At 40.3% G+C, this 21,581-nt stretch overlaps 2 protein-coding genes and 4 long non-coding RNA genes across 6 annotated transcripts in view; 3 read left to right on the top strand and 3 right to left on the bottom strand.

Moving 5' to 3' along the window:
• Positions 1–21,581, bottom strand: part of LOC146449336 (uncharacterized) — a 102,856-nt gene that overhangs the window by 61,037 nt on the left and 20,238 nt on the right. The window lies entirely within an intron of this gene.
• Positions 1,212–9,254, bottom strand: LOC146449343 (uncharacterized). Its single transcript, XR_014860566.1, has 2 exons — positions 8,960–9,254; positions 1,212–4,429 (listed from the first exon to the last, which is right to left on the bottom strand). It is a non-coding gene; the product is annotated as an uncharacterized LOC146449343 (long non-coding RNA).
• LOC146449341 (uncharacterized) lies at positions 9,176–12,663 on the top strand. Its single transcript, XM_085101884.1, has 3 exons — positions 9,176–9,207; positions 9,451–9,580; positions 11,986–12,663. The coding sequence occupies exons 1-3, from the start codon at positions 9,176–9,178 to the stop codon at positions 12,424–12,426; spliced, it is 603 nt and encodes a 200-aa protein (XP_084958010.1). The 3' UTR covers positions 12,427–12,663.
• On the top strand, positions 10,004–11,980 carry LOC146449342 (uncharacterized; the record flags this gene model as incomplete). The annotated part of the gene is made up of 4 exons (XM_085101885.1): positions 10,004–10,045; positions 10,514–11,049; positions 11,324–11,738; positions 11,771–11,980. Coding segments are annotated over exons 1-4 (1,203 nt in total), but the record flags the coding sequence as incomplete, so codon positions are not given.
• Positions 13,219–15,004, bottom strand: LOC146449340 (uncharacterized). Its single transcript, XR_014860568.1, has 3 exons — positions 14,829–15,004; positions 14,100–14,241; positions 13,219–13,344 (listed from the first exon to the last, which is right to left on the bottom strand). It is a non-coding gene; the product is annotated as an uncharacterized LOC146449340 (long non-coding RNA).
• LOC146449339 (uncharacterized) lies at positions 13,287–17,468 on the top strand. The gene is made up of 3 exons (XR_014860567.1): positions 13,287–13,423; positions 14,150–14,221; positions 15,426–17,468. It is a non-coding gene; the product is annotated as an uncharacterized LOC146449339 (long non-coding RNA).

Genomic DNA, 21,581 nt, shown 5'->3' with positions numbered 1-21,581 from the left:
TACCATTCAAAATTATCAGAACACTGATGTCAGATAAAAAAATATCTATCCAATTGTCCGTTGTCACTCAAATTATCTGATATTGTCAATCAAATTTATCAGTCATGAAAAGTTGTAAGATAAACAGTTATATGCAAAAATTTTGTCTGTTGTCACTCAAACATATCAGAATTTTAAAAGCAGGCTAGCTGTCAGATGAAACATTTCCAAATAATTATTGTCTGTTGTAAACAAAATCGTCAGAAAGCATCTGCCACTATTGATACAACACATAATACCAAAATGTAAGTAATAAATTAAAAATGTTTTTGCAATGTTAGTTGGAACAGCTTCATATAAGTTTGTTGTAATACATAAGTTGAGATGGGCCTGGGGCCTGGTTGTTCAAAGTGTGAACTTTTATTGCAGTTTTGATTTATAAGTAATCACCAAAGATTTTCCGAAAAAGCTTTGCCTTTTTTTTACATGAAGCTTAAAAATGACCAAAATAATCAGCTTTCTAAAAGAGCAAGATATTTTGCTTCAATGGACAACTGGGCCCTGGGTTCCATGGAGACAGGAGACATGAAGAAGCATAACAGTGTGACAGCATCCCAGTGTCAGGTATGTGGAGTTTGATTGTTTTCCGGTGATTCAACGTTCGGCTTTCGGAAACCATCGGCTTCATCTTCATTCCAAATTTGACAATGAATACAATTCAAAAGCTTGGTATTGACAATGAATAATTCATTGTTATAGCAAGCAGTTGGCGAAACCCAATTGTGTCTGGGGGACCCTGAGTGTTTCAGTTGAGGTGTCAAGTTTTACAGACACAGAAACACTCTTGGTTTCACTGGATGCTAAATCTTTTGCTTAGGAGCGCAGCCATGGCAGACCTATCAAGGTCATACATTTAGATTAATTAACTGTAAAAGCTCTGTAACTTATGAATAAAGTTGAATAAAACTCTAAAACTGCAATGCTGTCAGTGCCTCTTTATATTAAAACAATCTGGTACTGTAGCATTGACTAAACAATTTCATACTAACAAAAGAAATGCTTCCATTTCAGGGTCATCAGAATTATTTTTTTTTACAAAACTACTAATCACAATACCTTAAATTAACAATTCTGTTTCAGGATATGCACAAAAATTCCAAGAGAAGAAGTTTGCTCAATCAAACTGTTGTAACTAAGTTGCATTTCCTCACAATAAAAACAAAACAAAATAGTTGTCAGTGTATTCTATTTATTCTGCAAGGATACAAAACTAAAATGCATCAATACTAACAATTCTGTTTCAGGAAATCTTCATACTTGGGACTAAAATATATGTAAATAAAAAATATAGTCAAGTGTGTGCAATTGAACTGTTGTAATTACAATGCATTTACTCACAATAAAAGAAACAAAAAATAGTTGTTAGTGTCATCTCTAAACAGTACTAACTAAAAAACTTATTTTCAGCAAAATTAATTTACTTGTAAACACTTAAGCCTATGCAGCAAAATGTGATGACATCAACTACAAATGAAGATACTGAAGAAGATACTACACATGAAGATACTACATATATCAGATACACAGTGGCTTGGAAATGTTTATTAAATATGAAGGTAAGCGATGCAATTTCCTTATTTCAGATTCTATTCTTACCTGTATTGTGCTTTTACTTTGCAGTTAAACTTGTGCTTAGCTACACAAACAAGTAAAAAAGAAATCTCCTGAGGGACTTGAAGGATAAGTACGACTGCAATGGACTGTCAGGCAATTAAGCTACTGATCTAATTGTTTGATGTTGTTCCAAATTACTGCAATGGACTGTCAGCCAAGCAGCTGATTTAATTGTACTGTTATTCCAAATTACTGCGATGGATGGTGAGACAAGCTGCTGATTTAATAATTGTTCACTCTGTTATTCCAAATTACTGCGATGGATTCTCAGACAAGCAGCTCTGATTTAATTGTTTACTGTTCCAAATAACTGTGATGGACTGTCAGACAAGCAGCTAATTTAATTGTTCATTGTTACTCCAAATTACTGTGATGGATTGTCAAACAAGCTGCTGATTTAATTGTTTACTGTTTTTCTAAATTACTGCATTGGATTGTGAGACAAGCAGCTGATTTAATTGTTTACTGTTATTCCAAATTACTGCAATGGATTGTGAGACAAGCAGCTCTGATTTAATTGTTTAGTGCCCAAATTACTGTGATAGACAGTGTCAGACAAGCAGCTAATTTAGTTGTTCACTGTTATTCCAAATTACTGCGTTGGATTGTGAGACAAGCAGTTGATTTAATTGTTCACTGTTGTTCCAAATTACTGTGATGGATTGTCAGACAAGCAGCACATACATGTAGGGCAGCAACAAATCTCAGCAACCCTACCTATCTCTTGCCAGTTTGTCAATGGTGCTCCAGCTATGATTGAGCTCCCTCAGTTGCCTTTCCACAGTTCTGTGCCATGTTGCTTTTGGGTGCCCTCTGTTACGTTTGCCTTCAGGTGTCCAGCGTATAAATTTGCAATTTTAGCCATCTTGGTGTTTTCCTTTCGAAACACATGTCCGATCCATCTCCATCTTACTTCTGGTGATAACAGCTCTAATATCCTCCTGCTTAGTTTGCTTCAAGAGCTGATCATTAGAGATTTTCCGGGGCCACAAGATTCCCACAATCTTCCTAAGTCTAGTTGTGTGAAAGGGTGCTGATTTTGAAAGGTCATGTTCAGTCATGATCATTTGCCAGCATTCAGAGCCCTAAAGAAGGGTTGACAACATGCAGGCCAACATGGTTGCTGAACATGCTAAGTGTGTGACAGCAGGGCTACATCATCCGCAAAGTCAAGGTCTTAGAGTGTAGAGAAAGGGGTCCATCTTATGCCTCTTTGTTGATCTTCCACTGTTCAATGACGGATCCAATCAATAGTAATATATAATAGCACGGATGACATGATACATCCCTGGTGTACACTGATTTTAACTTCAAAGCTTAAATCCCCCTTAGTGGGGGTAAAAAATTGATCCAAACATTTGTGCCCCTTGCAAAATCCAGCTTATAAATGTTCATTCCCCAGGATGTTATGAACAGCCTTGGTGATTCGCTAGATGATGACTTTGCAGAAGATTTTACTCGGCACAGAAAAAAGGGTAATGCCACGCCAGATGTTACAATATTTATATTGCTTAAAGACCCTTTCTTTGGTATCTTTATTATTAGGCCTCTAGTTCAATGTGATGGAATTTCTTCCTGCTCCCAAACCTTTGTGAATAAGGGGTTAGTTGGAGCAAACTCAGGGCCTGCTTTAAACAGTCCAGCATTTGAGTTATCATGGCCAGGAACTTTTCCATTCTTCATGGAATTTATGGCTTGGACGATTTCCTGTCTAGCTGGAACATCAGTGTTGATATCGAGGTTGACTGCGGCTTCCTGGATGTCTGGTGCCACAGTTGGTGGCGGTCTATTCAAAACCTCTCTAAATCGCTCCACCCAGCGCATTTCTTGTTCTCGCTGTGATGTCAGTAAGGTACTGTTCTTGTCCTTAACAAGCATGTTGGCTCTATGACATTTGCCTTGGATGATCTTGGTAATCTTAAACACTGTTCCTTGTTTGTTACATGGGGCTGCTTCCTCTCCCATGTACTTCCCCTTAGCTGCTCTCGTTCTGCGTTTCACTTCCTTGTTCGCAGCCCAGTACATCTCTTGATACCTTTCTTTGAGCCATAGGGAATATGAGTCCATGACTTTCCTTTTCAATCTCCGATATACTGGTGAGATTCAGGAAAGAGTTTAAGTAGCTCTTGCTGGTGACATCAGCCAAAAGTATGATCAGCTGGTATTCTGACCTAAGATAGGCCCTTCCATAGATTGATTCCTTTGGCAAGACCTTTGATCAAATGAAGCAGCCAGATATGTAAGAACGTTCCAGTGTTTCATTTTTTGGTGGATGCTATTGCCTGTTCTGTGATCAGCAAGTTTGGCAGCAACATGCACATGACCACAAAGACAAGTTGTAGCCTTTTCCAACAGAAGCATTGGATGACTTTAAATGCTGTCCATCAAGATTGTACAAGAAGCTATACAGTATATGATGGTGAGGAAGCAAATTGTGGAGCTTTCGGACAAGGCTGGATTCCATATAAGAAGGTGGATCTCACACCGACCAGAAGTTGTTGAAGAAATTCCAGAACAGAATCAAGTGGGTGAAATCAACGTAAGCAAGAGGGAGTTCAAAACAACAACTGAACAGCATTCTTCTGGAGAACTTAATACTGGGCGAACTGGAGACAACTCAACAAGATACCGGAGAAGGACAGTATGACATGTACATTAACAAAATCAAAGCATTACTATGCAGTTAAGTCCTTTCCAAGAAAAGCTCTTTTCTCACCTTCACACTGATTGTATCCTGTGATCAAAATGCAAGACTCTGCTATTCTGATGACCTTACCTGACAAAAAAAGTATCCAATAGTCAATACTATGAAAGGTGTTTGTCATCATGGTTTGTGTAGATGCGAATGTAAACCAGCCGTAAATTTCAACGTTTATTTCGACATGAGGCACCGTGAGACAAACTCGCAATTCCAGTTACACCGATGGGCCTTCATAAAAGTCAACTTAACTGCCGTACAAACCGTGAAAACTAATAAACCTTAGTGAACTTAAAATTGAGGTAAAAACTCGGTGGCCCTCGTGGTAAACATTAAAGGCCACCTATGCGCATGCCCGAAACTAAATGTCTGCGCAGGGGACCCAGCTGGGAAACGCGAAGCCCAGCAGTAACAGTTTGACTCACAATTGAGTCACATAGATGTGGATCGCGACGTTTTGACCCCTATATATACTGCTGGTCTTCATCAGGCAATGGTGTCAACTGATTGCATAACAGTATAAATAGCACCTTGGTTAGTTTTGTTTGGTGCATTTCAATCCTCTCTTAGGCTGTTGTTGATTGGAGGATTTTCAATCCTTGTCATTCAGACTAGAAAATGTTCCCTCGGCAGTCTACCTTGGTACCAATCAGCTGTTGTGTTGTTTCATCGTGGGCATCCACGATTCTGGAATTTCAATTCCATTATCCCTGTTGATGTTGTCAGGATGAAGTCTTATGTGAATAGCCTCTTAAACCCTACCCTTAAACCCTGACCCTACTGGTCAGTGTGTGTAGGCTTTCTGTAAACACTGGTAGAGAGGTAGCCATCCAAATCTCTTGTTGCCATCGTGTCAAGAAAGGGGATTGTGTTGTTAGTCTCAGTTTCCATAGTGAAGCAGATCGTCAGTTGTTGACTACTGAAGTGTTGTAAGAACTGGAGATGGATTTCACCAGTGCGGAGAGTTTGATGAATTCCAGAGCATTGAAGTAATTAAGCGGTGATACAAATGACAAGCCTGTATTGATGCCCAATCACTTTCAAATGGGACACATGGGAAGGGAATATTTGGCTCCAGAAAGCATTGACTTGGCATCATTCAATCCACAAGGAGAGTTTGTTAATTTGTCACATTTGGAGTAGTTGGAAGTAGGAGTACATTAACAGCATTGGTACACGAACAAAGTGGCTAGTGAAGTGTTATGTAAGGCTCTTGAGAACAAGTGGACAAGGCATGTCTTATTCTCTCATCTTGTACCTGAGTGTGCTTGCCTAGAGACTAGCGATGTGTAACACATAAAAGGTACGTCTAAACTTGAATAACACAACAATTCCTCTTTTTGAAAACTAAGTAACAACATGAGATTAGTCCAAGCTCAAATCTTAAGGTAAACGATTTATGTACATTCTTTGACAGTGTGTGTAAACACACAATAAAGTTCAGTCAGACAAGTCCAAGACTCTGTTTCAGATTAAGAGAAGGTCTGATCAGCCTGTTTGGCCTTGAAGAAATGCAAGGTGAAGAGAGAGGCCTCACAGGAGTAACCAGCTTGTTTCTGCATTCTTGTTCAGTAGCACTGAGCATTTCCAGGAATTGGTGTGATGTGTGAGTGGTTTTGTCTCACTGTGCTTTTCTCTGTAGGATCTTGGTGTTTCTGCCATGCTTGTGACTGTTCCTGTGGCATCACAGGTCGCCAAAGCGTACATGTAATGTAAGAGTTTGTATGGCATTAAAATTTGATCGAAGATTAAACAACGATATTCCCTCAAGGACCTGCAAAAATTAAAGTAAAGTCTGAGGAAGCTCACCTGGTATATTTTGCTATATTTCCATGGCTTCTCCAAATTCTGAAAGCCGTTTTGAGCAGTCTATCTCTCGGCAGCTGGAAGACATGCAGCACTATACTATGTAAATGAGAAGGTTGGAAAACTTGAAGACCAGTTTGATCCATCACTTGAGGAGAGCACTTTGAAAACCTTGCTAAAATTTGTTCGAAACTCAAGCACATGCTTACCTGTCTCACCATATACCAAGAAGGATGATGTGCGGTCCTTCCTGAGCAACTCATTCTCGCGGAAGTTCATTTATTGAGACACGGGCCTTCGTTGAAAGCAGTGCTGAATTCAAATCGGGCTCCACTTTTGCTGTGGACAAGCCATGTCACTGGAATGTCATGACAAATCACAGTCAAACCTAGGTACAAGTACTAACAGTTGCCTGACAGGAAATCCATGTGAAACGTTTGGCTCGCAACAAAGTACACACACCCCCTCCTGGGTAAGTGCAGTTTTGTACCAGCCACCTGTACTTAGCATAATGGCAAGAAACGTTTCTTGAGAATATGAATTGACTTTTTTATTTACTAAAGTCAATTCATATAAAAAAAATAATAATTAATATTAAAAAAATAAACATTAAAAATAATAAATATAAAATAATAAGTATTAAAATATTAATTAAATAATAAATATTTAAAAATTATTCAGCCGTTACGCCATGCACAGCTGGCTGGTACAAAACTGCACTTACCCAGGAGGGGGTGAGTGTACTTTGTTGCAAGCCAAACGTCTCACATGGATTTCCTGTCAGGCAACTGTTAGTACTTGTACCTAGGTTTGACTGTCATTTGTCATGACATTCCAGTGACATGGCTTGTCCGCAGCAAAAATGGAGCCTGATTTGAATCCAGCACTGTTTTCAACGAAGGCCCGTGTCTCAGCAAATGAACTTCTCCAAGAATGAGTTACTCAGAAAGGACAGCACATCATCCCTCTTGGTATGTGGTGAGGCAGGTAAGCGTGTGCTTGAGTTTCAAGCGAATTCTAGCAAGGTTTTCTAAGTGTTGTCTTCAAATGACGGGTCATCATCCACATGTTAGTGGTTGGATCTGTATATGCCAACACTCTCTTTTTCCTTCTTGAGTGATTTGGTGGTTTTCATTGCTTGTTCTACATTTTGTTAGGGAAATGGGGGTTACTCATTGTGCACTTGGAAGTCCCACACTTTTGAGAAAGGGGTAAATTCTGCTGGGGCAGATTGGGGCCCATTTTGTCGCTTCTGAGCTCCTCTCGAATTCCATGTCTTGTAAAGATTACTTTCGATCAGCACTGTGGACACTTCTGAAGATTTGGTTGTTTTCTGTATTATACCTCCACAAAGCAAGAGAAGTAGTCTGCAACTATTTGACAGCTATGTTGGTTGCCAAGCTCAAACAAATCAGCTGTGACTGTTAGCCATGGATATGCTGGAGAGGGTGTTGGAATAAGCGGTTCCACATGCTTGACTACCAGTATTTGGCTCAGCTTGTAATAATATGTCTACCATGTCTTGTACTTGTTGACTGAGACCTGGCCACCACCACCACTGGCAGGTTCTCTACACTTGGTTATCCCTTGAAGCCCCTCACGAATCTTCCCACGGACTTGCAACTTCATACATGATGGGACAATGATTCTTGACAACTTCAACAATACTCCATGGACTATGCTGAGCTCTCCGATCCTCTCTCTAACCATGCATTATAAGGCTTTACGCATCAATGTGAAGGGGAACTTTTGTCATCAGCCTTCTCTACAGCAACTCTATATTTCTTCCATACAGGGTCTTTGATAGTCCTGTGATTCTCTGATTTCAATCAGCTTAGCATCTGACACAGGTAGAGAGTCAGCTATGCTATCAACATAAATATTCATTTCTGCTTCAGGAATCATACTTGTCTTGTCAGGGTTTCTACGTTGCATTCTGGGCAGTGCATCTGCAATGTACAGTTTCTTCCCAGGAACATGGTTCACTGCTATCAAGTGGAATCGCAGGAGTTGCATTCTATGACGCTGTAATCTTGGGGGAGCATCATCCAATTTATGCTTAGTGAGGAGTAAAACTATTGGCTTGTAATCCGTTTCTGCGATGATGGATTTACCCACTATTTAATAATACACCACTCATACACCCAGGTAAACACAAGGGCCTCAGTGTTTCTCAATTTGCGCATATCCACATTCAATGGCAGTCAGTGCTCTGGAGATGAACACCACTTGTCTCCAACTCTGGTCTCCTTGCTCCATCTTTCCAAGGCCTGTGAACAGGTTTGGGTAATCATGTATTACTTGTGCTTTGTAGTCATCACTGATTAGTTTACACATTCTGCTTATGAGATTCAGGGGTCTGTGCTGCATCTCTACCAAGGCGTGGTTGTGTTAGCCTCGACACCACTACATAGATGTTTTCTTTCAAGGAGTTGAGATTGTTGGTAAGGTGAACTGTGAACACTCCCTTACAGTCCATTTTATGCCTGATGGAACCCCTGTACTTTGTTAGTGGATTTCAGCTTTGTCTGAGATTCCAAATTAAAGAAGGTATCATATGAGATCACTGTGATTTCAGCACCACTGTCAAGCTTAATTTGAACTCCACTGCTAACTGCTTTGTTGTTTACGGGGAGTGTGGCAGTCCACTGTGTCGTGCAGTTCATATGGACTTCATTTACATCCTCAATTTATCTCAGTTTCTACTGGGACAGACTCCAGTTCCATTTCCTGGCTTTGAATTTCAAAACCTTTGACAAGCTTACTGTACACCCAGAAAACGTTCTTTGAGTGAGAACTTACTAGGCACTTGGTCCTTGGAAGTTGCTAGAGACTTTTTGTAGGGAATTCTCTCTTTCCTTTGTGGCATTCTTTTAATTATACTGTCAGGTTGAAGTCTACAAAATAAACAGTGGAAATGGACGAAAAAAAGTAAAGTGGAAACAAAAGGAAGGAGGGAATACTGGGCATGCACACAAAAACAGTGGGAACACAGAAATAGAAAGGAACAGAACAAGGATGGGTACAGAGGAAGAGGATAGACAGAAACAGTGGGCACAGAGTAAAAGAAGGATACAGGTAAATAGTGGGCACTAAGGAACAGAGTGCACAGAGGAACACTGAACATGCAAAAACAGAGAGCTCAAAGAGGGAGGGTACAGAGGAGACATGTGCACACTGGAAGAGTACGCATAGAGGAAATGGGCACAGGGGAAAAGTGGACAAAGAAAAACAAGGCACAGACTAACAGTGAACACAAAGGAAGAGAACAATAAGTATAATCGTGTACACAGGGGAACAGAAGGAAAGGAAGGAGAGAAGACCTGCACATACAAACAATGGGCACAGGGAAGGGACATAGGAACAGAAGACATAGAGGTTAACAGAAGAAACAGAGAAACAGAAGGCACACAGGAACACAAGGTACACAGGAACAGAAGGCACAAAGGAACAGAAGACACAGGAAAAGAAGGTACAGGAAAAGAGACACAAAGGAACAGAAGGCACACAGGAACTGAAGACAAAGGAACAGAAGGCACAGGAACAGAAGGTACACAGAAGCAGAAGGCACACAGGAACATAAGACACACAGGAACAGAAGGCACAGGGAAAGAAGGCAGACAGGAACAGAAGACACAGAGGAACAGAAGGCACAGGAACAGAAGGCACACACAAACAGAAGGCACAGGAAAAGAAGGCACAAAGAAACTGAAGGCACACAGGAACAGAAAACAAAAAGGAACAGAAAGTACAAAGGAACAGAAGGCAAAAAGGAACTGAAGGCACAGAGGAACAGAAGACACAGGAACAAAAGACACAAAGGAACAGAAGGCACAAAGGAACAGAATGCACAGGAACAGAAGGTACACAGGAACTGAAGGCACACAGGTACAGAAGGCACAAAGGAACTGAAGACACACAGGAAGAGAAGACACAAAAGAACAGAAGACACAGGAACAGAAGGCACACAGGAACAGAAGACACAAAGGAACAGAAGGTACACAGGAACTGAAGCCACACAGGAACAGAAGGTACAAAGGAACTGAAGGCACACAGGAACAGAAGACACAAAGGAACAGAAGAAACAGAGGAACAGAAGGTACACAGGAACTGAAGGCACACAGGAAGACAAGACACAAAGGAACAGAAGGTACACAGGAACAGAAGGCACAAAGGAACTGAAGGCACGCAGGAAGAGAAGACACAAAGGAACAGAAGACACAGGAACAGAAGGTACACAGGAACAGAAGACACAAAGAAACAGAAGATACACAGGAAAAGAAGCCACAAAGAAGACAGGAACAGAAGGGACAAAGAAACTGAAGGCACAGAGGAAGAGAAGATACAAATGAACAGAAGGCAGAGAGGAACAGAAGGCACAGGAACAGAAGGCACACAGGAACAGAAGAAAGAAGGCACAGAGGAACAGAAGGCACAAAGGAACTGAAGGCACACAGGAAAATAAGACACAGAGGAACAGAAGGCACAAAGGAACTGAAGGCACAGAGGAACAGAAGGCACAAAGGACACAAAGGAACTGAAGGTACAGAGGAACAGAAGATACAGAGGAACAGAAGGCACAGAGGAACAGAAGGCACAAAGGAACAGAAGATACAGAGGGACAGAAGGCACAGAGGAACAGAAGGCACAAAGGACACAAAGGAACTGAAGGCACACAGGAACAGAAGATACAGAGGAACAGAAGGCACAGAGGAACAGAAGGCACAAAGGAACAGAAGATACAGAGGGACAGAAGGCACAGAGGAACAGAAGGCACACAGGAACAGAAGATACAGAGGAACAGAAGGCACAGAGGAACAGAAGATACAGAGGAACAGAAGGCACAGAGGAACAGAAGGCACACAGGAACAGAAGATACAGAGGGACAGAAGGCACAGAGGAACAGAAGGCACACAGGAACAGAAGATACAGAGGGACAGAAAGCACAAAGGAACTGAATGCACAGAGGAACAGAAGGTACAACGGAACTGAAGGCACAGGAACAGAAAACAAAAAGGAACAGAAGGCACAGGAACAGAAAACAAAAAGGAACAGAAGGCACAGAGGAACAGAAAACAAAAAGGAGCAGAAGGCACAAAGAAAAAGATTCAAGCACAAAGGAACAGAAGACACAGAGGAAGAGAATAAGGTACACAGGAACTGAAGGCACACAGGAACAGAAGGCACAGGAACAGAACACACAGGAATAGAAGGCACAAAGGAACAGAAGACACAAAGGAACAGAAGACCCAGGAACAGAAGACACAGGAACAGAAGACACAAAGAAACTGAAGGCACACAGGAAGAGAAAACGAAATGGAACAGAAGGTACAGAGAAACAGAAGACACAAAGCAAAAGAAGGCACACAGGAACAGAAGACACAGAGGAACAGAAGGTACACAGGAAGAGAAGACACAAAGGAACAGAAGACACAGAGGAACAGAAGGTACACAGGAACTGAAGGCACACAGGAACAGAAGGCACAAAGGAACTGAGGGCAAACAGGAAGAGAAGACACAAAGGAACAGAAGACACAGGAACAGAAGGCACACAGGAACAGAAGACACAGAGGAACAGAAGGTACACAGGAACAGAAGACACAGGAACAGAAGGCACACAGGAACAGAAGGCACACAGGAACCGAAGGCACACAGGAACAGAAGGCACAGAGGAACCGAAGGCACACAGGAACAGAAGGCACAGAGGAACAGAAGGCACACAGGAACAGAAGGCACAGGAACAGAAGACACAAAGAAACAGAAGACACAGAGAAACAGAAGGCACAGGAACAGAAGGCACAGGAACAGAGGGCACAAAGGAACCAAAGGCACACAGGAACAGAAGGCACACAGGAAGAGAAGACACAAAGAAACAGAAGATACACAGGAAAAGAAGCCACAAAGAAGACAGGAACAGAAGGGACAAAGAAACTGAAGGCACAGAGGAAGAGAAGACACAAATGAACAGAAGGCAGAGAGGAACAGAAGACACAGGAACAGAAGGCACAAAGGAACTGAAGGCACCCAGGAACAGAAGATACAGAGGGACAGAAGGCACAGACGAACAGAAGACACAAAGGAACAGAAGACCCAGGAACAGAAGACACAGGAACAGAAGACACAAAGAAACTGAAGGCACACAGGAAGAGAAAACAAAATGGAACAGAAGGTACAGAGGAACAAAAGATACAGAGGAACAGAAGACACAAAGCAAAAGAAGGCACGCAGGAACAGAAGACACAGAGGAACAGAAGGTACACAGGAACTGAAGGCACACAGGAACAGAAGGCACAAAGGAACTGAAGACACACAGGAAGAGAAGACACAAAGGAACAGAAGACACAGGAACAGAAGGCACACAGGAACAGAAGGCACAAAGGAACAGAAGACACAGGAACAGAAGACACAAAGAAACTGAAGGCACACAGGAAGAGAAAACAAAAAGGAACAGAAGGTACAGAGGAACAAAAGATACAGAGGAACAGAAGACACAAAGGAACAGCAGACACAGGAACTGAAGACACAGGAACAGAAGACACAGGAACAGAAGGCACAAAGGAACAGAAGACACAGGAACAGAAGACACAGGAACAGAAGGCACAAAGGAACAGAAGACACAGGAACAGAAGACACAAAGAAACAGAAGGCACAAAGGAACAGAATGCACAGAAACAGAAGGCACACAAGGCACAAAACAACTGAAGACTGAAGGAAACAAAAGACACAGAGGAAGAAAAAGCAAAAGGAACAGAAGGCACAGAAAAATTGAGGACACAGAAGGACAGTGGACAGAGGAACAGTGGAGAGAGAAGAGAAGCTAGCGGATGTAGTGGACACAGAGGAATGAAGGAGAGAGGAAGTATTAAATTTCAGTAAATTACTGTACCTGGACTGTCAGTTAATTTGATTATGAATTTGCTTATTATTACTTAAAATTATTACAGTAACTGCGAGTGTTAGGTTGTGAAGCAAACTGCTGATCGAACGTCATTGAAACTGATAAATTTGTTTATTCATTAACACAGAAAAACACTTAAACACTTGCACTCTTGAGATTTTTTTATGCATTTAGGGGAGATCCACTTCCTGATGTCCAAGTTGAGAAGTCAAAAGTTCATTCTACAAGCTGCTGATCACTCCCACAGCTTGAAGTACCCTGAGTGTGACACCCTTGTTCCTAGGATCACCTGAAAGGAATTTAAAGCCTGGTTCAACACAACTAATTGTATACTATTAACAACACTGGTGTCTCTCAGAGAAACAGAGGTGAATAATTTTAGTTAATTTCTTAGCATTCTGTTCTTAAATCTTTTATCCTTAATTTCTCCTTATTATAAACAGCCTTACCATAAAAGACTGTTGGAGTCAACTTGTTAATTGTACTTTTAAATGTCTTGTGACTAATTTTCTAAAGGCAGTCTACCATCTGGACATTTCTACATCAAGCAACATAAGATCAAACTGCTCAAATAATAAATTACACTTCCAAGACTTAGAAGTCTGAGCAATGTTTAATTTGATCTCAGATTAAAGAGAAACACAGGGAAAAAATGAAAAACAAAGCTTGCAAATGGTCCAAGGTTGCATCTTGAAAAAGCACCATAATCTTCAGTTGTATGTACTTGTCACACTTTTTCATTTATTTATTATTATTTTCACCTGACCAAACAAATTAAATGTAAACCTTGAGGTGGCACCCGACCAGTGTAGCTCGTCATATTTATTTTGGCTGCTCAGCTACTATTACTTTCTTGTTCAAATCAAAAGGAATTAATTACAATTTCTTTCTTTTTTTTGGTACAAATAAATTGTTGTTGTTGTCAGTAAATTGAAGGGAGATATGGATATATGGAGTTATTACAGAATTATAATAACTGTAAGTAATACATTAATGGAGGCTGTTTATAAGTATCCTTAAAATTCTGTTGTTTTAATTTAGTACCAGATTACATATCCTACATCACATGAAGTCTGTTCTTTGTTTCATCACAGGTGGCCAAGCATCATGACACTGAGATCTGCCTATCAGGAAACAAAACAAAACAAGGACGAAGTAACAGTAAGGTATGGAAAACTCTACTATTCTCGGTTTTCACTGTCACGCCATTGAAAAAAAAATCGAAACCATTCCATGAATGAAGTCAAGAAATTGACATGGTATAGAGGATAAATAAATAAGGCATCTGTCCAAGTGTCAGGTCTGTGCGGTATTCCGTACTCGGGTTATTTGACAAAATGTTCCAAATAAATTTATAGAGCTTAGTATGGAGACGCCATGTTTGTGTCCCTCTGAGGGGCACAAACATGGCGGCCGGAAATACGAAAAAACATCTGGAGTTCACTTTTGCCTGAAAAGAGGTTTGTTTGCCCTTGTGAATTTTTGAATGTTTAGATTAATATTTCTCCTCAAACTTATATTGTTTAGAATGCTGAAAATCACGCGAAGAGTCATTTTTAAGATACAGAAAAGCTCTGTCACGGCCGTCCTCCTTATGTCACGCACGATGGAAACTCGGAAATTGAAACTGTTCTATTTTCAAAAGGAAGCACGACATCGAGCTAAGAAATTGTGAACAGACATATTTTTAGGTAATCTTTCCTTGAATGAAGGTAAAAATTTTGTAGGCCTCCCAGTTTTGAATTCTAGAATTTGGTGACGTCACGTGAAAACCGAGAATTGCAGAGCTACTATAAATTAAATATTAAAAATGTCTCATAACTCCTTTAGGTCTGGAAACAGCGGTGCAAACCAGCAAAATGAGGACCTGATGTTAAGTAATCATATCAACAATCTGACATGTTTTGTCTAATGATATTGGTGAATGAGCAGAATGTCTGAAAACAATTCTCAACAACTGAAATGTTGTTTAGAATAAGTCATTTTATTACAAACTGGATTATTGTGTAATGCAATTCCAGGCATTTGATTGTCTTAGCCGCCATGGTATATGAGCCATTATACCATGTTTAAGAAATAGCAGCAACTAAATTGTCTTCGGGTTTTTCTTGCAAAGCAAAATTAGCAAGATCTAGCAATATTTCGTGATTGTTTTTAATAAAACAATTATTCCACCGATGCATGTTGGATATAATATAAGATAATTATAGCCAAATTGGTGCTACGCACCCCATTGGCTATCTATCATCTCATATCCAATGTGCATTCATAGAATAATTATATCAATTCCAACTATCATTGTCTTTCTTACTGAGCTGTTAACTTGTTTATTTAGTTGTCTATTAATTTTAATGTTTGTGTTTCCATCAGGATCTGAGTGAGAAATGGAGACCTGCAGGTACATGACCCAAAGACACAACCCAAATGGAGGACAAGGGAATCTTCAATTTGACATTACCTTCAAGACTACTTTAGATAAAAAGTTCTTTTACATTGTAATTAGTAACAGGTGAGGTGTTGCAGTGGTTAGCAAGCAAGACTTAGATAAGGAGTTCTCTGCATCAAACCTTGGTCTTTGCCCTTATAATGTGTGATTTCTGACAAGAAACACTTCCTCCACATTGCCCCACTCCACTCATGAGTACAGATGGGGCCATGTTTGAACTGTTTGGGAGATCTAAACAAAACAAAATTAAGGGTATTAAGGGTTTTATTGCCAGCAATGAACTTGAATGCCTCCAGGGGAAGGGGAGCAGTTATACTCATACTCAATTCTATAAAACAGAAATATGAGACATTTTGCCAGCCTGGTGAGCTGCTAGCCCCCTGAAGTACAAGATTGGAACAGACTTACCATTCCATTTAAATTAACCTCAAAATTTCAGGAAATATTTATGGCAAATTGCCAAAGCGTCATCTAGGAATTGATTCAAATTGACTGACAATGTATTTGCCTGTTGCTCAAGGAAGTGTGAGACCTTGAACATGAGGACATAATTTAACTGCCCCTACAGCTAGGATTACATTCATGAGGTCATGTAAAAATAAGTTTTAATAGCATTTCTTATTCATGATACCCCTAGGATAGTCTCAGCATTTTCTTGAGCTCAGGTTTTTACATGTCAAATTTACCGGAGAAAAGATTTCAAGTCTTCAAATTTAACATTGGCATATTAGGTAGGCCTCTAATCATTCAAGTCTGTTTCATTAGTGTCAGTCAGGAGCCTTGTGGTCCATCAGGCTTGTATTTGGTTTTGGGTTTCCTAGTAGGAGCATTAGTGTTCCTCCCCCACCCCCTGGATGGGAGTGATTGTCCTTCACAGGGTTACCCCCAGCATTTTTTTAGGTGTCCCTGACAGCTCACATGAACCCATTTTGTACACCTGGGTGGAGTGAGAGAATGTGGAGTAAATGCCTTGTTTGAAGATACAGCATAATGGCTGCGGCCAGAGTTTGAGCTATTGATCTTCAGGTCAATGTCCAGTGTGCTGACCACTCACCTAAAGCACCATTATATCTTAAAGTTTAAAGTGTTTGGTAAAAGAAGCAACCCAAATCAATCATACCCTAGATTTTCAGTTTCCTAAATCCTTTCATGCCAGAATTTTGGATGATCGCATGAAAAAACTGGTACATCACTGCAAATAGAATCAAAGAACAATAGGTGGCAAGACTTTCCATCATTGGATCTGCTTGAAGATAGATAAAATTATGAATTATAATTCATTGAAAAAGAGGTAGTGTTTTTAAACAGCTTGACTTGGAACATCTGAATTCTTTTTGATAATATTAACTGCTAAGCTTAAGCTCTAACAACAAGCAATAACCTACTAATGCAAGAAGGGATACAGAAGTTTCAAGTGAGCTGAAAATATATATTTTTTTCTAGTATCATAATGACAGACATATTAAGTAATGGAAAATGTAATTTGTGGTAATTGGCATCGACACAAATTAATATTTTGCCGATACAGAACAGAGAACTGAGTACTAGTGTAGTATGCAAAGGCTGATAGTTAGCGCGTTCATAAAAAAAGACAGTTGAGGAACTTGTGACATTCTACGGTCAGCCTTGCCACGCACAGCTTCATATAATTTTTTTTAATTTTCACCTTGGTTTTGTGTAAATATTATTCTTTAATTTATCTTTCATTTTTGTTGCTTAGATTATAACCTTAAAACCCCAAAGGTAGCACCATAGCACTGGTCGGGGGTACACGGTCCCTATTTTTGCCAATCAGTGGTTTTTAGGGTTTACGTGTCCCACTGTGGTGCATGTAGGATATCAATGCATTTTTTATCCATTTTGAGTGTGCTTGGTTCTGTAGTGAATGCAAAATTCACTGAATGTAACCTTAAGCATAAAAAGTTGTTAAATATTTAAATAAATGTTGCAATGGCAGATCTCTAATGGTTTAATTTGTTGGTTTGTGTATTTGAATTTGTTCAGGGTCTCTCCTTTCATCTCAGATCTGTCACTAAAAGGGGACAGGAAAAAGAGAGACGCTGAGAATAAGATGTTTTGGACTCTATAACAAAGGGAATATTATGTACAGTGTTTTGAAACAGTTTTTGAGGGACCAGGCCTCACTACTTTTGACTGGCTATTACGCAGTATATTATCTGTTACTAATCGATGGGAAATTAATATTTTTGCCAGTTGTTGGGTTTGGATAGAAGTTTGTGATAAATTATTTGGGAAAATGTTTGAGTAAAAATGATGTTGCCATGGCTACCATAAATCAGTAAATGGTACATTTTGCAAGATCCTGATTTGAATTAGAATACCCAATGCCAAAATCTCAAACTGGTATTAATAATTCATGGAAGATCAATTACACAAAAATGAAAAAAATATAAATATATATAATTGTATTTGGTTTACGAAATGGAAAACTTGGCATGCAGTGTTTGTAGTAAAGGTTCATGGAACGAAGATAAAAAAAAAAACAGTGTTGACAAAATATGCCCAGAAGTTAAGGTCTGGCATCACAAAAACCTTGTTGGTTTTCTCTGTAGCTACCCTGCTAGCAGAGGTTTCTTTCTGGAAAATCTTTTAGCATGTACGAAGTCGCTCACGTCTCTAGTATTTCACGTAGTTACGGCGACTTTGTACATGCTAAACGATTTGTCAGAAAGAAACCTCTAATAGCAGGGTACTCTGTAGAGCAATCTTGAGAAAGAACTTTTTCTCTGAGAAAAAAAGGGGAACAAAATTAATGTCTTCTCAGGGTGATAGCAAAAGAGAAAATCAATGAAACTTCCGTAGCCTTTAAACACTAACTTTTGGGCACAATTTGGTCATATGTTTTCAAGTCACTTCACCAAAGCCATGTTTATTTTACAGGGATTTTATTGTTTCCACACAAATATTAAGGTATTTCTTATTGCTTGTGCAATGGCCAGAAGTCTAGAAATGGTTGGCATTCAAAATCTTTTTCAAGTTGCGAATTTCCACAGTTACCCCAGTCGGGGCCCCAGTCCCAAGCTGTGTAAAGGCTAGCTCTAGCCTCTTGTTCTTGTATATTTTGTCATATACCAAAGTTAAAATGTCGGTTTTGACTTTTCTAATTCAAATCTGAATCATGCAAAATTTATAATTTACTGATTTTGAGGTTTTTGTTTATTTGGCAATATAGCTTTTTTAATAATTTATTTTGATTTATTCCAAACTTCAATCCTAAGCCAATAGTGTATATTCACATCAATTGGTCTCACAGATATATAGGTCAAGGTGTACATATTCAAAAGCGAGGATAAGAGGAGACTCTGTCAGGATCACTTGATCCTACTACAATATTAATTGCAATTCCTTTGAGACAATTAGCGATTTTATGGTCGTATGATCTGCTATTTTAAAGGGTCTTGCGCCTGTCACCAGTTAAGATGCCAAGAAAACCTTAGAAACTAGGTTGAAATTCAACAACATAAATTAGATTTTGTTGCGAGGAAACAATTTGCAAGTCTTTCCTTGGAGGGTCATAATGGGTTATACATTAATTTGCATAATAAACAAAAGACTGGCAATTTTATGTCATTGTGCTATGAAACAGCACGTTTAAAATTAACAAACCTATTATTTACTTGAAATGAAGTAGTCTTTTTAAACCAAAGGCCTTACCTTCATCTTCCACCGTCTTCAAAAACGTTTTCAGACACAAGGGGCCATTTTGGTTGAAATGGCTATTGGAGCTTGGGGAGAGCTAGGCGGTGGGGATGTGGGGTGGGGAGGGCTGGGAGAGAGGAGTTTTAAAATTCCTTGTTTGCGTTTTCTACCTTGATCCAATCCACAAATAGATTTGGTCCCAAACACTTTTAATTTTATCTGCAAACGTTTGATATACCGCTATCTATTTTTTATTAATTTTTGTGTGGGTCGACATTCCTACCCCCTTAGGAACGCTGGTAACAACCTTTTTACATTTTGAGTGTCAGTTCTTCGCTTACACAATACAAGAGTCAGTAACTTACTTCAAATGAAACGTGCAGCGCAGACGGTTGTATTTAGAGTGAGTTTGTTGTTTCTTTCCAGATGGCCCCAAAGCCGCACCCCTCCCAGCCAGAACCCTCCTAACCCCTCCCCCTACCCCCAACCCCACCTCAAACATCAAGATGGGTTAGTGCAGTGGCTGGTAGATTAGGAGGCAAAAAAACCCCTTCTTTTGAAGGCTTTACATGTAATACTACTGAAGTTGACCAATAAATTTGAAGAAAAAAGTGTGTAGGCCGATGGAGTGTGGAGAAGAAAACCACCATTCTCCTCAGCCCCACCCCGACCAAATCATGACCAGAGTGAGGTATTGGACTAGAAAGAAATAAAAATGGGGGTAAGGGGATATATACAGCGATAGCATTTGACTGGCTTTATGTCCATCAAGATTTAGCGGAACACAAGTTGGAGTCTTGTACTGAGCTAAACCCTTCCCTTTTACCTCTGCCTGCCTCCACTAGAACATTCAATGACATTCGCCTCGGGGAAACCAACGACGCGCGCAAGTGGCTAGCCAACTCGGCGCTACGTAGTCTCCTACGCAGCCGTTCTTAGTGTCGTCACGCAACGCTCGCGTGGTGCTACGCACCTTGATGCCACATCATGTCTAGCCTCCCTCGCAGACGCTCTTTTGGCTTGTCACGCAATCTTTTAGCCAAAACGGAGCGTCTCACTCGGAGGAGCCATCTCGTATGCAGCGCGCGCAAATCACCGGGTGACATATTATCAGATGCGCATTTGGTATCCGGTCAACTCGCCTACGAACAAACTCGCCTACGACTTGTCAGCTCGCCTACGTAGGCGACTTCTCTTCCTGACATAGGCGAGTTCACTCAAGTTATGTATGCCTTTTAAATAACTTTATGTTCTATCTAACTCGTTCTTTAATCCATAAACCTAAACAAGCGTGCTATGTTCTAAATTCGCCTACGTAGGCGAGTTAACCAGTAGGCGTAGGCGAGTTGGCATAGGCGAGTTTGCACGTAGGCGAGTTGACCGGTATTCGCGCATTTTAGTCATATGTGGGTTTACACACTGAAATGGGGGTTTTGGCTAGGGACCGCGGAGAGGGGTGGGGCTGCTCAAAGAATGACAACGTGGCTTCGGTCGACAATGACACATGTAAAGATCTGAGCAATCTCACAAACAGAGAACAGACAAACTTTGCGTCATAGCTGTTGCCAATGAATTTTGTAGCTTGTAACGATAATCGTAAAGGAAACGGTACCTTCAATGAATCAGACTTAAAAAGGCCCGGGTGACTATCAGTTACTTTGATGCAAAGTATAAAGAAGAGCGAGTATTGAGTTTAGCTCAGTCAAGTACTTGATTCATTCACTCATACAAAGATCGGCTGTATTGATCAAATGTAAGGGCCAGACCGGAGCATTGACTCGTTACTTCAAAAGAAAAGAAAACATATTTCAGGTGACACAATGAAAAATTTACATCAGCATTGACAGTTTCAGATGCATTTCAGAAGATTTAAGTTTTAAATTTTTCCGGGGGACCTCCTAGTTCGCTCACGCTAACGCGTTCGCTTTTGCCCCCCCCCCCCCCCCCCCCTTCTCCACCCACTCCAAAAACAGCTCCGCGGGCCCTGTTCAATCGGTTACCGTTTTCATCGGCTTTACAAAAGGAAACGGATTTGTGTGGACGAGATATTCTTTTACTACCATTTTCACACTAGGCAAAAGGTGCTCTTCGTTTTATGCCCTAAAATCTTCTCCATATTGCATGCGCACGTGCAGTATGTTTCTTTCTTCGGGTGCGAGCAAATGTCATTGTCAGTGATTGGTTTCAGTTTCTAATCCATATTCATAACTAACTTCACACGTAGTTCTCGGACTTGTAAGAACCCGTTGGAAAGGAGCGGTTTGACGGTTCTCCTTAACGAAGAAAAATGATGAAATGCGAAGGCTTGAAGCATAGAAAGAAGTACACGCTAAAGGTAAGCCCTATTTTTCAAATATTACTTATAAAGTTTGTGTGGACGTTGTAAACAAACCAGGGATATGTTGTTCAGATAAACACGT

Source organism: Pavona decussata, unplaced genomic scaffold (assembly GCF_977016875.1).
Source record: "Pavona decussata unplaced genomic scaffold, jaPavDecu1.1 SCAFFOLD_602, whole genome shotgun sequence".
NCBI lineage: Eukaryota > Metazoa > Cnidaria > Anthozoa > Scleractinia > Agariciidae > Pavona > Pavona decussata.
This window is presented reverse-complemented; position numbering and strand designations above follow the sequence as displayed.

What these genes read in the sequence shown, in the direction of transcription:
- LOC146449341 (XM_085101884.1), top strand. Translation starts at nt 9,176, where the DNA reads ATGGGTACAGAGGAAGAGGATAGACAGAAACA. An exon ending in GAAGAGGATAGACAGAAACA is followed by an intron (nt 9,208 to 9,450) that starts GTGGGCACAGAG and finishes TCGTGTACACAG; the next exon opens with GGGAACAGAAGGAAAGGAAG. An exon ending in AAGGCACACAGGAACACAAG is followed by an intron (nt 9,581 to 11,985) that starts GTACACAGGAAC and finishes AAGGAACCAAAG; the next exon opens with GCACACAGGAACAGAAGGCA.